The sequence below is a fragment of the Lingula anatina genome, chromosome 8, assembly GCF_051362555.1.
Source record: "Lingula anatina isolate TDL-2025a chromosome 8, LinAna3.0, whole genome shotgun sequence".
Taxonomy (NCBI): Eukaryota; Metazoa; Brachiopoda; class Lingulata; order Lingulida; family Lingulidae; genus Lingula; species Lingula anatina.
In genome coordinates this window covers 12,486,228-12,500,843 of record NC_141774.1, presented here as the reverse complement: position 1 = coordinate 12,500,843, position 14,616 = coordinate 12,486,228, and the positions used below count along the sequence as shown (strand labels likewise).

Here is a 14,616-nt window from a genome sequence, read left to right as displayed (position 1 = left end):
TAGTGTATGGGGTTTTGTAACCTCACTTTTTTATGTGTGAAAGAGTTTTGAGAGGTTCTGGAGTATGAACAACTACAGCAAAATAAGGGGTAGTGTATGGGGATTTGATTGCTTATTATTTTACATGTAAAATAGATAAGAGAGGTTCTGAGACAACTACTGAAATAGCAAAATTAGAGGTACAGTGTAAGATATGTGATAATGTGATAAATATTGGTATTTTATTTAAAAATCGGGAAGGCAATTTTTATTCTCTCCTTCACAAAGTTTGATCCACTTTCTAAACATTTTATTTATTTATTTGTTTGTTTGTTCTGTTTATTTGTTTGTTTTTCTTGTGTCCTAACCATCTTGTTATTTGGATTCATTAATCATTATCACACTAAACACATCTGTCATCTTACACTTAACATGCTTTACTCTCCCTGTATTTTTAGCAAGCAATCAGAGATTATCTTGGAGCTGACGCGAGAACTCACTCACCAGATCTTGGAGAGCCGTGGCATGCTGCCACAACAGCTCCCTCTATTGTCACCAAGGGGTGGCACGGTTGAGAACGGCAGTGGTGAGGGTGAGTATTACAGTTTTTGCTGTAAGGAGCATTTTTATTTCTTATATATAGGTCAGATTTAGTTTTTGGTACATCTGCCAGACTAACATATTTGTTATTTTTCTTTTTACTTTTTGAATTTATATCAATCGGTGATTTTTTTCTTCAAAAAAGGTATTCATCAAATACACTGAGCATGGCATACTAATTTGAGAAACATTTTTCTTCATGGATTTAATTAAAAATATAAATTTATGAGGAACAAAAATGTTCATTAGCTTGGTAGTTGGATCATAAATGATAATTATCAAAGCCAAAAAAGCCAAAAAACTTTCAGACCGTTAGCTTACTTTTATCAGGAAATTTTTGTCAAAAAAAAAAAAAAAATAATAATGATAATAATATATCTTCAAATTCAGATGCTAAGAAACAGGGTTTCCAGAAAATCACGGATGCTATAGTTGCCATGATAACCAAAGAGGAAAGGGCAGATCAGAGTGCCAAATCCAAGAAACCCGCCTCTCCAAGCGACATCAACCTGAGGGATAAAGATGAGAAAGACGTTGCTAAAATGAATGTCGATGAGCTAATAGAGAACATGACCTCTGATACAATAGATGGGTGTATCCACTTATTGGAACAGCTGAAGGTCAACGAGCTAGTCAATGAATCAGAGTAAGGGTTGATTCTCTCTCTCTCTCTCTCTCTCTCTCTGTACACATACACTTTAGGCATTTAGAACAAGTTGCTGCACATAAACCCCTAATAGACACTGAATAGATTTCCATGGGGATTAGGCGGTAAGTTTTCCAGTAGGTCAGCCATATTTGATCTTCTTAGTTTCTTAGTTCATCGATCAACTTTGGTTTTGAATGCAGCCTCACAATATCTTATATTTTTTCTACAGGTCCAGTGATAGTGATTCAGAGTCAGACGATCCTGAAGTCCCACCAGTCAAAGAACCCAAGCCGAAGAAGAAGAAAAAGAGGAAATCCAAGAAACAAAAAGAAAGTTTCCACCGCCCCAAGAATCTCACCCCTGAAGTGATCCCCGAGAGCAGAAAGAAGACAAAGTCTGTGGTCGAGTTTGACAGGCCTAAGAGTGCAGTAAGTTTTGGGGAAAAAACAAACGTCATTATTACATTCATTTCCATGTTTTGTCCTTGCAGGTTGTAATGAGCAGTACTTGAACACTGTTCAACAATTTCTGAAGAATTTCTTGGATGACGGAATGAATGAAGATATGGATTCAGGCAGACTCTCCTCTATTAATTCCTTTGACACTTTTCTTGTTAGCCTAAAAGCATGTCATAGCATTTACCCTAGTTCCTCTTGAGCATGATCAGGATTCTATTGTCAATATCTCATACCTAGTTGTTAACAACTCATCAATGAAAAGGCTTATAAATATTTTGTTATTTCCAATTTCCATCCATCTCTACACTGGCAGGTGTAAGATCTTGCAGTCGTGTTCACTATCAGTTCAATTAAAACCTGCTGTCTTTGGGCAGTTTCAGATCTGAATTGCTCTGGTTGTGAATGTCACTATTTATAACCAGTTCAGGTTTTAGTGTGCTAGATCTAACTGTTGAATTAAATTCAGTATCATGATAGTTGATTAGTTATTTCTTTGATTATTACTAGTAAAACCAAGGCCGCATTCACAACAACAGACTAACAGATCCTCAGATCAAATATGACCAACCCACTTAAGTGCTTGTCACTTTATCCCTACAGGGAATCTGTTCAGTGTCTATTACGGTTATGCAACAAGGTTTTGAGTGGGTCACCATATTTGATCTGTAAATCTGTTAGTTCGCTGTTGTGGATGTGGTCTGCAAATGATAACCAGTAACTAGAATATGTAACACGTGTCTAGTTGACATGTCGCAAACTTAAAACTGTTTAGTAACATTGTGATTGTTATGTATATTTATTATAGTTATATAGTACACTGTTAGAGGTGTATAATTGTAGAACGAATGGAAATTTCATCTGCTGTTTTCTATAGACAGATAATTTGAATGCAGTCTTTGTTTGATATCATTTACTAAATGGATTTCTTAGACCTAATTGTTTCATTTTAGATCTTACCAGTTGATCTTTTAAATAATTGAAATATTAACTACCTAACTATCTAATAGTCTGAAGTTGATATTACTGTGCTCACACTACCTTGGTTTAATTTTGGCACTCACCAAAAAAGGCACTATATTTTAGTTGAAAACAATTTTATTGTCAGTTGGTGTCCAAAGAAAACCATGCTACATTGAACAATGAGCTCAGTAAGGAGATACAGATTACCAGCTCTTAATTCATTTAACGCTCCCTAGATGTCACCTTTGTTTCTCCTTTCTTGTAGGCGCTTCCGGCTATTCACACGCCTCGTAACAGTGCAGACGAGGTGAAACGCTCCAAGAAGCAGGTATTGCCGTTTGCGCTTTGCAAGAAATACGAGCTGAATGCGGCGGGTGAACCCGCGGATGATAAGCTTAAACGGTCCAGAAAGGTGGATGCTTGTGTGTGCATGCATGTGTGCCTGTATAACTCGTGTTTTCAATTCATGCCTGTTTGTGTATGCTAATGAGTGCGCATGATACGCTAACTGCATGGTATTGCCTTGTGGAAATGCATGTCATAGAGGCTAATGTAATATGTATGAAGTTCTAACGTGAAGTTGTCAATATGCATTGAAGCACTCATCTCATTTTCATCTTACATAATATTGACATAATATTACAAGAAACTAATTGTTGATGGTTTTATTGAGGCATTGTTGGCATACTGCAAATAACTTTTTTGTTTTTGATTTGAAAAAAATAGTAATAATTTTAGCTAAAAGCTAGATGAATGTTTTAAATGAAAAGCCAATAATTGATTAATACAAATTGTGCAGTGTTTGCTTTTTCAAGTGACACTTGCTTTAACAGACAAGATTGGATTAATTTTTTCAGCTGGTTAAAGGTCATATAGTTAGCTAATAGAATATTTAAGTCTGAATATGATCATTGTTCTTTGCAAAATATTTATGATTTTGATCATGTAAAGTGATGTTATATGTTGAAAATAGCTTCTGGTTGAATCAATGCTAGTTACTGTGAATGTAAAATAGACACATATATTGATTTATACATGTATACTGATGTATATGAACAACATTTGATGTACAGATTCCTGTACAGATGGTATTATCATATTGTCTTTTGGATATTTGCAATATACCTGATGTTATTCACTTAGCACCTTCGTCGTCACTCTGAACCTACGGCAAAGCCCACACGACCAATCACTGTCCCACTAATCACTGTAGAGTCATGTGACAGTGACGATGACCTTGAACTTTACGCCCAAGAAGCCTGCGAAAGCTCAGAACTGATCGCTGCTTTAAAACCGCTTGGATCTGAAATATCAACCCCTGCACCACCCCTACCGTCTGCAAAACCTTTCCTCGCCCTGTCGCGACAAGATGTTGCTTTCAAATCTCCAAAAAAGGAGAACCGTCAGTGGAGGCACAGTTATATGGTGGAGATTCCCCAGGTGAATCATGGGAATGAGAAGTTTGTTTACGAAACCCAAAAGCCGAGGCTGCAGTCTGCTGAAGGAAACTCAGAAGTGAAAATGAAGGTTGATTTTAATGTCTGAATCCAGTATTTTGGGTGCAAGTTAGACGTGTCTAATTTAATATCTTTTGATGTCCAAGTTGTCCATTGAAGAGATACTTGAATTTTAACTAGATGTGGATTTTATCTTTCCCTTTTTAGTGAAACATTTTTTATTCAGAAGATTTTTTTTTTCTGATTTCTTTGAGATTTGTTTCTGTATTCCTTAATTCTGTATAACATCTGACTTTTTAAGAATGATGGTTTTTCATTTTCCCCCCGTCATTCTCAAATTATGATCAAGTATAAAATTGTTATCACTGTTTTTGTAGGGATGACCAGTTTCTTAAAATTTACCAGACATTTTTAAGCATTATATTATAATGATATATATTAATAATATATAAAACATTTTACTGAACAGGTATTGCTTTTTATTCTTTAATACATTTTTGTTCCTAATAGTTGTAGACTTTTCTTGTAGAAATCTATAGATTCAAATATCTGAGTGTTTAGATTGAAGACTGATTTGTTTTTTCATCTCTTCTTTTTTAACCACCCTTTCTGCTGTACATAGATGTCTCATAGATATTCCACCAATATTACTTATTCATGGCAGCATTAAGAAAGGTCTGTATAGCCATGATAGTTTTGCCTTTAAGTTGGCTTCACGTTCTTATACAGCTGGCTACTCTTTATCTGGGCTCTCTCTAGGATGTTATTCCAGCCAAATGGTTGACAAATTTTAGTCAAATCATTTTTGAAATAAAAGAAAATGGTGAAATATTTTACTTTTCACTAAGCTGCATTATAGTCTGTAAATATTTGGCTAAAATTACCATTCATCTTTTTGCAGAAAGAAAAAAAGATAAAACATTTTGTATTTTCCTCAAACATATTATGGCATGCTTAGCATTTTGGTAGAATAACCATTATTTTATGTTGACAAAAGAAAAGGAAGACTTTTTTTTTTGACTAGGTGCACTTCACTAGTCAGAGACCAGATTGCTATAAGTGCATTTCTATGCTGTGGCTTTATCTGAAATTGTATGTGGTTATCGACTAGAACTGGTGATAGTCTGAGTGATGTCATCAGGCGACTCTGTTTGATAGCATATAGGGTGCTTCATCATGCTCCAGTACCACATTGCAGCATCTGTTCGATGTTCTTACCATATGAAAATACCCATTCTTTTAAGCTTTTTATAAATTGATTTTTTCTTTAAAGCTGAGTTAATTGGCTTACATGCGTGTATGCTCTTAAAGAAGTGAAATTCTTTCAGTTAATCTATGCATGTAGCATGATAGTGTACATTGAAAGCTATGCATGTTGTTGTAAGAAGGAATAAAATACCACACACCAAATCTTCTTGGCCTTTATATACATATTGTAAACATGATATAAGAGCTTTGTAGTATTAACATTAGATTTGTTTAGCTGATTGTTTTAACAGTTACTAACTTAGAAAACCTTCTTTTTTCTGTCTTTTCTGCATTTAGATCGTAGGCTTGCAGCTTGCCTATGACCACATGGCGCAACAAGACCGCATGTCTTCATCAGCCGCAAGATTTACTAACATTGATACCTCCCTCTCTGTGCTACATCAGAAAGTCTTCACAATGTTTCCAGATAGAGGAAACGGGGGAACCTGGCGTGTGCCTCCAGGGTTTAATTTTCAGCATTTTGCAGCTGCAAAAACTAAGTTACAGGGAGGTGCTTCTGATCGTAAAAGTATAAAAACTCGTTCTTCTGTTGATTTAAGTGGTGTAAAAAATCAATTACACAGGCATAGCTCTGAACCAAGCATTTTGACAGGTGTTGATTTACAGGAGATGCAAAGGGAAACAGCTAGCATCCATCCCAAACTGGCCTCTCTCAAACAAGACAAGACCAAGTCTAAATCTCTTGACTCTGCTGTGCCTCCATGCAAGCCTGTCTTGGATGGTAGTGTCCTCAGGTGGAAAGATGGAAGAAGACGTGGATCTTTTGCAGAAGAGTGTGCCCTGAGAAGAGCAGCGGCTTGTACTGAAAGCCCAGATATGCACTTATCCAATTCAAACTTGGATATATCCACACTTGCTCCTCATATATCTAAAAGCAATAGGACTTCAAAAGAAAAGAAAAAAAAGAAGGAGCTACCTAACAGGGCACCAGTGAAACCAAGAGTAGTCTTTCTGGTTGGAGATGGTGAAGTAAATAGTTGCAGCAGTGCTGACAGTGAATTATAATCATACAAGTTTGCAGAAAATATATTACATCAAAATATGTTCTCCATCCATAACTAGAATTGCATGTAGCTCGTATATTGTATACATGTCCCCTGTACAGAAATGAAACTGCCTGTACCTCATATAACACAGTACATGTTTCCCATATGGAATTGAAACTGCCTGTATCTCATATAACACAGTACATGTTTCCCATATGGAATTGAAACTGCCTGTATCTCATATAACACAGTACATGTTTCCCATATGGAATTGAAACTGCCTGTATCTCATATAACACAGTACATGTTTCCCATATGGAATTGAAACTGCCTGTATCTCATATAACACAGTACATGTTTCCCATATGGAATTGAAACTGCCTGTATCTTATATAACATAGTACATGTTTCCCATACAGAACTGGAATTGCATGTAGCTTATAATACATGTGTTCCCTGCAGAGAGTTGGAGCTGCTTATAAGCATTCTGAGGACAAGGCATTTCTGTGGTGGACTATATCGCATCCAGTCATTCACAGCCTAGACATGGATTCAACTATCAGGGACAGACTAATCTGATGTCTAGGTTTGAGGATGAAAATGACATGTCCAAATGACATTGTTTAGTTGAAGAGTTCTAGGATGTTTCTCAGTGTCGGTAGAGAACTGGTTAATATGTGGAAAGATGGATCCAACATTTCTCGAATATGATTACAAAAAAAAAAAAATGGGGCCATTTCTTTTTCAGAATACATTATTATTGATTTGCAGTAAGTTTTTATACTAAATTTTAGTTTATAAACATTATATCATCATTTTTGATTACAACAGATAGCCCTTTGAACACTTGTTTTGATTGTTATTATTGTTTTAGATTAAATTTGTATTATTATTATTATTAATTTTTGGTAGCCATGTCAGTCTGATATTCATTTTTCATTGATAGTTTTATTATTTGTGCTTTTGGAATCCCCTAAAAGCAGTTCTGTTATTTATGTGCTTTTTTTGGATCTGCTTTTTGCACAATCATGCAAAAAGGACTTTTGCATTTTCACAGATTTTTTTACTGTTTCGTAAGTTTTTTGCATGAACTTTGGTTGAATGAGTGTGTATATCTTTGTATGAGCAAAATTCACAATATTTTTATCAGAATTTTAATTTCAGCACAGTTTTATAGTAGAAGTTTGCACAAATTGTTTGATAATTTTATTCAGATGAATAGGATTGTTAATAATGATACTTGCATTCTTTATCAATTTACAAATTGGAATATTTTTATTGGAGCTTTTTTAATATGAATATAAATGTAAATGAAACCTGCTTGAAAATTTAATTGAAATATTAGAATAGAATGCTATCAAACAGATGGTGTTTATTTAAATTCACGGCCTCTATATGTTTAAAGAATAACAGACAGTCAATATTAATTTTTTTGTTACAATTTATTTTTCAAAAAGGTAATATGTTTCATCTCTGTATAATTGCCATGAGTACCATTTTTTCACCAGACACCTGTTTTTTTTTGTTCCAGCTCAACCCCCTTCAGGCCCCCTCCTCCGCCTCCTCTGCCAGGCCAGTCAAGGTGAAGTCAGGGCCTCTGTTTATCAACAGATACGAGGGCAGGAGTAACGGAGGGATACCATGTTTCTCTCAGGAAAGGTGCTCTGAAAGAGCCGCCAAGGTAGATTATTGTGTGTGTGCGTGCATGCTTGTTTCTGTGTGTTTGTGCATGCATGCATGTTTGTGTATGGTGGTGTGGGAAATTGTGCTTGCATTCTAGGGATTGGAATTTGAGGAACCAAGACTATTAAAAGCTCCAGGGATCAAGCATGAAATGAATGATTTTTTTTTTTTTTTTTTTTTTTTTTTTTTTTTTTTTTTTTTTTTTTTTTTGTGCTCAAATCTGTATTGTTGGGAGGGGTATGTGTGTATGTAGAATTGTGTAGGGAAATAAAGTGACACTGAAGAAGGTAAAAGAGTGAAGGAAGGATAAGAATAAATTTAAGAATTTTTTTCAAAATATAAACTGCAATTTCTTGAGACAACCCATGTTTTTCATTCACGTCATTCTCGTACTTATTTTAGCGCATGTCAGACATGAGGAAGCGAATGGAAGAAGAAAGACAAAAGGAGTCTTATTATGTGAGTTTAGGTTTAATTATTTAGTAGGCCATATTATAGTTGACTGCCATATTGAATTGATTCACTGTTTCCCTGCATGTCAGTGGGTTTATGACAAAATGTAACCAAATTTACCAAATTGGAACGTGTAGAATATGAAGTAAGGTTTGCAGTATGTCACATGATAAAATCATTCATTGGTCTGCTCTTAGTTGTCTGAGGAGGCTCGTTACAAGCGTTATATGGCGTTGACCCACACTATGCAGATGCAGAAATACCAGACGCAGGAAGACATAAGACAGACGTTCCACAGCGCTATGTATGATGGACCAATCAAAACACACTACCATCACGGAGGTACGCAAACATTTACCTTTGTACAGACATGTTTTTATTTATTTTTAATATTATTGTTATTATTTATTTATTTATTTATTTTATTTTATTTTTTTTAATTTCTGTTTATTTGCCATTTTGTACTGTAACCATCTGGTATGTACAATAATTTTTCTTTGATATCTGTACATTGCCATTTTTGTTGTCTGATTCAACAATATTGCTTTTTTTAGTGTCAGTACGTTTACCAGATGAGTGTAATAAGTGTTTGGTATCTGTATATTTACCAGCTTCACCGTATGGTCAGCACCACAGTGACCATGATATGTTTGCCTCCTTTACTGTTCAATTATTAATGGAGCTATGTTTGCTTGTCTTTCCCCAGGAGATTTATCACCCCGTCTCTTGGCGGTGGGGTCACCCGTCTCTCCTAATGGCATCAAGCAGTTTGAAGCAAGGTAAGATTGTATTCTGTGTATGCCAGTATAATTTACATGTTACTTAAAGTGATATAGTAATTTATTGACCAAGTTCACTTTATTTATTACTTATTATTGTATATCAGACAGTAAATATTAAATTAAAAAAAAAGTTACTTCTTTTTTGTTCCTATGACAGTCTGATTATGATAGTAATAAGCAAAACTGGCTGTACTTGTTCATTAGTTGCAATACAAATTATAGCAACCTGTTTGAATGCCATCTCTGTCAATTATTAATTGGACTGTTAAAGATGGATCATATATTAAAGGAGCAGGATGAATATCCATGGCACTTTTCACTTGACATGTGTTATATGATTGTTGTTTCTGTAGTGAGTGAAGTGGTTCTTGTATTTTTTCAATTCAGTGAAGCTAGTGACAGTGACTCATACGTTGATAGTGCGAGTCCTTGCGTATCCGTGATATCTTCACAATAAAGTATCTTTACCATGGTAACATACCACCTTAGGCTGTGTAAGAACCTGTTAGCTGCATTTACATTGGGATTAACTTAAACCCGAATAGGACTTATCTGGATCATTAGTACCACCTACACAGAATTTTCTTTGAAACTCCTTGTATCTCAGTGTTTTGTTTCAGAGCCTCGTCAGCCAAGATTTACTTGGTTGATTTGGTTAATTTTTCTTTCAAGGTCACACTAATATAAACGAGCAATGCAAACAAAAATGTTAAAATTTGTGAGTTATTTGGTGACATCAAATGGTTTAAAGTCTTTCGGGTTTAAGTCAGCACTGATGTGAATGCAGCAGATGTTGTTGAGTATTGGTGCCAAACACTGCTGTGGTTGTCGTCATCTTCTTCAAGTTTTGATTTTCATTTATTATTTATCATATCTTCATATCAATGTATTATAACCATTTGGTTGCTTATTGGTCACCCATCACATGTCAGTCTTTACCCTTTTCTCGTTGTAGTGAATCTGATTCTCTGAGTGGGTTTGATTCTGACCATCACAACCCCCCAGGGGCAGGGGGTGCTGCCCCCCTTCCCCTCAGTGCCCTGTCCACCCCCTATACCAACCGCTGTACCACCCCTCCACCCCCTCTGATCCCCGTCCCCGTGTACCAGCCTCACCAGCAGCTCATCACTGATGTGGATCCACAGGTTACCAAGTGAGTAGTGTCAAAGCCCGCAGGCAGATTCAAACATTATACCAGCTGGATTGTACCAACTGTGTGAGGGATTCTCAATATCCCACTAATGTACATTCAGTGTAATTGGCTTAATTGTCTGACATGCCTCCTTGAGTAGGTAGTCCACTTGTTTATCACCCCCAAGCAACTCGCGGAGGCATGTAAGACATTTAAGCAGATTACAGTGATTGCACTTGGGGAGAACTCCCTCAGAGTTCAATAGAACCAGCTGGTACAATGGGTTTATCTGAACGCTCCCAAGGATAGGGGCAGTCTGCTGTGTCAGCCATTGGTCTGAGGACTGGCTAGTAGATTTAGTGCCAGACTAGAAAAATCTCATTCATTTTTTAGATTAATACCAGTACTTATGTGATCAGATTAGATTATTATTTTCTGTTACCTTTAGATATCATCTTTGAAATTGCCATTGATAATTTTGATTCACACTAGTCTTGTAGTTTTGGAAATCTACTTATAGTCTCATTGACCAGTGGGCTAAAAGGTTTAAGGCACAGACTGCTGACATATGTTCTTCAGTTGATAATATTATATCTTATAATATCTTAACAAATTTACATGGTTGATTGATATATATTAGTGCAGTATCTCAGTCACCAGTAGTAATTATGACTGATAGTCTTCTAAAGTCAATTTAAAAAAAGCAAATCATCCATTTTACTATATAACAGTACCTTTCATGAAATTTTAAAATCAGGGGCAGATCCGGAGATATTTTTCTGACAGTCTTTCCAATTATTTTTATTCATCCTCGATTTTTGACTGTCTTCCGACAAAAAAAAATTAGATGCCCTTCTATGAAAATTTGAAAATTCTGACTGTCTTTGAGAAGACCCAAACGATGGCTTTAATTCGCCATTGAAAATATTCTGTGGATGACAGAGAAGACTATCTTAACCTTTGACACAGAGTGGTGCTGTTTTGCACAGTTAAAATAATGAATGAATTTGGATTGTGTTGACTGACTGATGTATTATAATCTCACTGCATGTTGCGTGTGGTACCTGTGAGGGTGCATTTATATCAAAACTAATTTGAACCAGGGATAAACTGATTGACATCACTAGGTTTAAGGGGACTCTAACAGACAAAATTGTGAGGCTCCTTTCAAGGATGTAATGCTTTTAAAGATTTTAAAAAAATATATATCCACTCTCAGTGGAATTTTATATTCCATATTACAGTCTAGATCCCTTGTGATGTCATTTAGTTTGTTCTCCAGACCAAGTCAATCCTGCTGTGAATGTGACTTTAGCTGTTTGTCTTGGTTATTTCTAATTTTAAGAAAGTTTGTATTAACATTTTAATAACCCAACAGTATAAAAAAGATTCAACCTCCTTGTATATTTAATACATTAGAAAGGTATGAGATTGATTATTAAAAAAAAATTGAAGCTGGTTTTTCAATAAAATAATATTAAAGGTGGAGGTGACAGATAGTTTGGCACAAGTGCCAACAAATGATGTTTCAGAAAATGTACATGTTAGTAGTTGACATTCTATCTGTTCATCTCACTTTTGCTGCAAAGGACCAAGTATAGGCTCAGCTGGGTGAGTAGAGTCGAGGAGTCCGTCTTGATCCTCCATTGGGGACATGATATTTTGGTTTTCAGTTTAGAAGCATTCAGCTTGGAAGTACCCCAAATTTCCCATGAACTGGTGTGAAAAAAGCTTCTTCATGTTCAAATATCTGTATGGATGTGATATTTACCAGTTGAGTAGGCATGTATGTATATTTGAAGATAAAAAAGCTAGAACACACCAGTCTGAGAAACTCAGGGTACGTGGTACTGACCTAAACCAGTAATGGTCTAAATGACATCATCAGGTGACCAGATTATAGAGGACTTTCTATTGGATTCCCATCTCATGTGAGAACTCTAATTAAACACCATATTAATAATTTGGTCATCTGCTACATGGAACACCCTGAGTTTTGGAGGGTTTCCGAAAATTTGCCTCCATTATCAGCATACATCAGCCTTTTCTAGGGCCGCATTCACAAGTAAAGTTGATCCACGGACTAACATATTTGTGAATCAAATATGGCTGACCCATTTGAAGGCTTGTGGCATAATCCCCACAGGGAATCTGTTTAGTGTCAATTAGAGGATTTTGTGGCAAGCTTTCGAGTTGGTCGGCCATGTTTGATCCACCAATCTGTTAGTGCGTGGATCAACTGGCTGTGAATGAGGCCTACTAGTAGGTAATCTGTGAAATAACAAAGGAGACAAAGCATACGGGTAATACAGGTGAGATATCAGGAAACTGTGACTCATGGTGTTTATTGTCAGTTAGAATAATACTGGTATTGGTCAGTAAGGTTCTGAATGCCCCCTTTTTGACTCTGATATTTTTGGCTTTATCTGCAGGGGTTTATGCTTCCAGCAAATATACAGTTCATCATTCTAACAGCTTAAGATTATGCATGAACATTTCATGCCATCTCTGGCCAAAACTGTCTTTAACCAAATGATTTATCTTAACATGTTTTTGTAGCTCTAGACTACCAAACTTTTATCAATTATGTGACATCAAATGTAACTTATAACATCTCTAAGGCATGAGTGTTTTTCGTAATTTAAAAGAAATGGATATTTGGTCTTCCATAGTCAACATACCCTAATTGCTCAGGATATTGTATATTTTAGACTTTTCTGGAATTTTTTTCTTAAAAGTATATCTCATGTCTGTTTGGTTTGCTTCAGAATAGTATGGTAATTACTGAATAGATTCATACAACTAGAAATAATAATTTAACCCTAAATAATTCCTTTCTTGGAAACACTTTTTGGTGTTGATTGAAGTGTTGAAAAGTCAAATTTTTTATGACAGTTTGAAAATGATAAAATTTTGAAAATTTAAAGTAAAATTTTGTTATTAGACTTATGCAGGTGAAAATTTCAAGTGATTACCATACTGTACTGCCTCTAAGTGGATAGGTAAATTAGTAGAATAGAGATATGGTTTATGTTATGTGTGTTTGCAATAACATTAAAAGGAAAAAAAGAATTCACAGATGCTAATTGAACTGAAAGCCTTTTTTTATGTGAACTGTTTTGATATTTTTGCTTTTTGATTGTGATTGGTTTGAGGCCAGAATTGAACATATCTTAAATAAAAAAACAAGGTGTAATAGAGTTTTATTCCTAGACAGTGTTATTGATTTTGTTTTCTTTGTATGTGCAACAGTCAAGTTATTCTCTCTAGGGTACAGATGTGTCTGTTAATATCTTTATGAATAATGAAATAAACCTGGAATAGAAAATGTATTAAATACCAGTCACTAAGTGAATGAAAACTGTCTGCTGTATTGTTATCCACAAATGTAGCAATAAAATTTTCTATCCAGTCCCCCCCCCTCCCCAATAACAACCATTTCATTAGTTAATGCCCCTCTTTTTTTCCCCATTTTAGATATAACAGTGTATTTGGCAAGTTCTCATCAAGAAATGTTCTGAAGTCCAAGCCTCCATTTAGACAACCCCACGCCATGCACCCAACAAGACTGGTACACCCTGACGAGGCCTATCTTGCCAAACTGGTGTCAAAGGTCAATGACCCCTCAGTCAAGGTTAGTTATGTGCAATGTCATTGGTCATTAACCCATCAAAGAAGGTCAGTTATAACATGTTATGTTAAAGGTCACAGACCCCTCAGTCAAAATAGTTGTGTTCTGTCAAAGGTCAAGAAGCCCTCAGTTGAGGTCAGTTATCATACGTTATGTTAAAAGTCAACAACCCCTCATTCAAGGTCAGTAGTCAAAGGTTATTAGAAAATATAATTATTTTGCAAATGTAAATCTTGTTTTAGAAAATATGACTTTGAAATCAGTTTTGTTGGAATTTTCAGAGCAAGTGTTTGAAAACTTTCAGAAACTGTACCAAAAGAAATGTTAATCTTACTAATGGAGTGGCGTGCAGTTATCATCACTCTTTAATATACAAATTGCCTCTTTCCATTATATTAAAGATAAACAAATTGTTTGTTGGTTTTGTATATGGGCTGTGCAAGTTGCTATATACAGGTTACTGGGTTCTATAAGAGGCCTTCCATGGTCTCTCTAAGACAGGATGATAAAGAATAATGTAGTACATTGGTACCTGGTTATTTTGTATGCAGGCTATGCAAATTGCTTCTTTTTTTTT

At 35.5% G+C, this 14,616-nt stretch overlaps 1 protein-coding gene across 17 annotated transcripts in view; it reads left to right on the top strand.

Moving 5' to 3' along the window:
- The window catches only part of LOC106166351 (uncharacterized), a 135,287-nt gene that overhangs the window by 118,374 nt on the left and 2,297 nt on the right, over positions 1–14,616 (top strand). For 12 of the 17 annotated variants that reach the window (XM_087018724.1, XM_087018719.1, XM_087018717.1 and 9 more), the window contains 10 exons: positions 438–571; positions 970–1,225; positions 1,458–1,656; positions 2,912–3,058; positions 7,890–8,039; positions 8,444–8,500; positions 8,692–8,836; positions 9,201–9,273; positions 10,232–10,429; positions 13,886–14,042. In XM_087018724.1, the coding sequence (XP_086874850.1) occupies positions 438–571; positions 970–1,225; positions 1,458–1,656; positions 2,912–3,058; positions 7,890–8,039; positions 8,444–8,500; positions 8,692–8,836; positions 9,201–9,273; positions 10,232–10,429; positions 13,886–14,042 (1,516 nt within the window). Of the gene's footprint in view, positions 1–437; positions 572–969; positions 1,226–1,457; positions 1,657–2,911; positions 3,059–3,789; positions 4,174–4,725; positions 4,779–7,889; positions 8,040–8,443; positions 8,501–8,691; positions 8,837–9,200; positions 9,274–9,663; positions 10,202–10,231; positions 10,430–11,997; positions 12,020–13,885; positions 14,043–14,616 lie in introns of those variants that run through there. The other 5 variants (XM_087018728.1, XM_087018718.1, XM_087018727.1 and 2 more) reach the window with 5 other exon arrangements.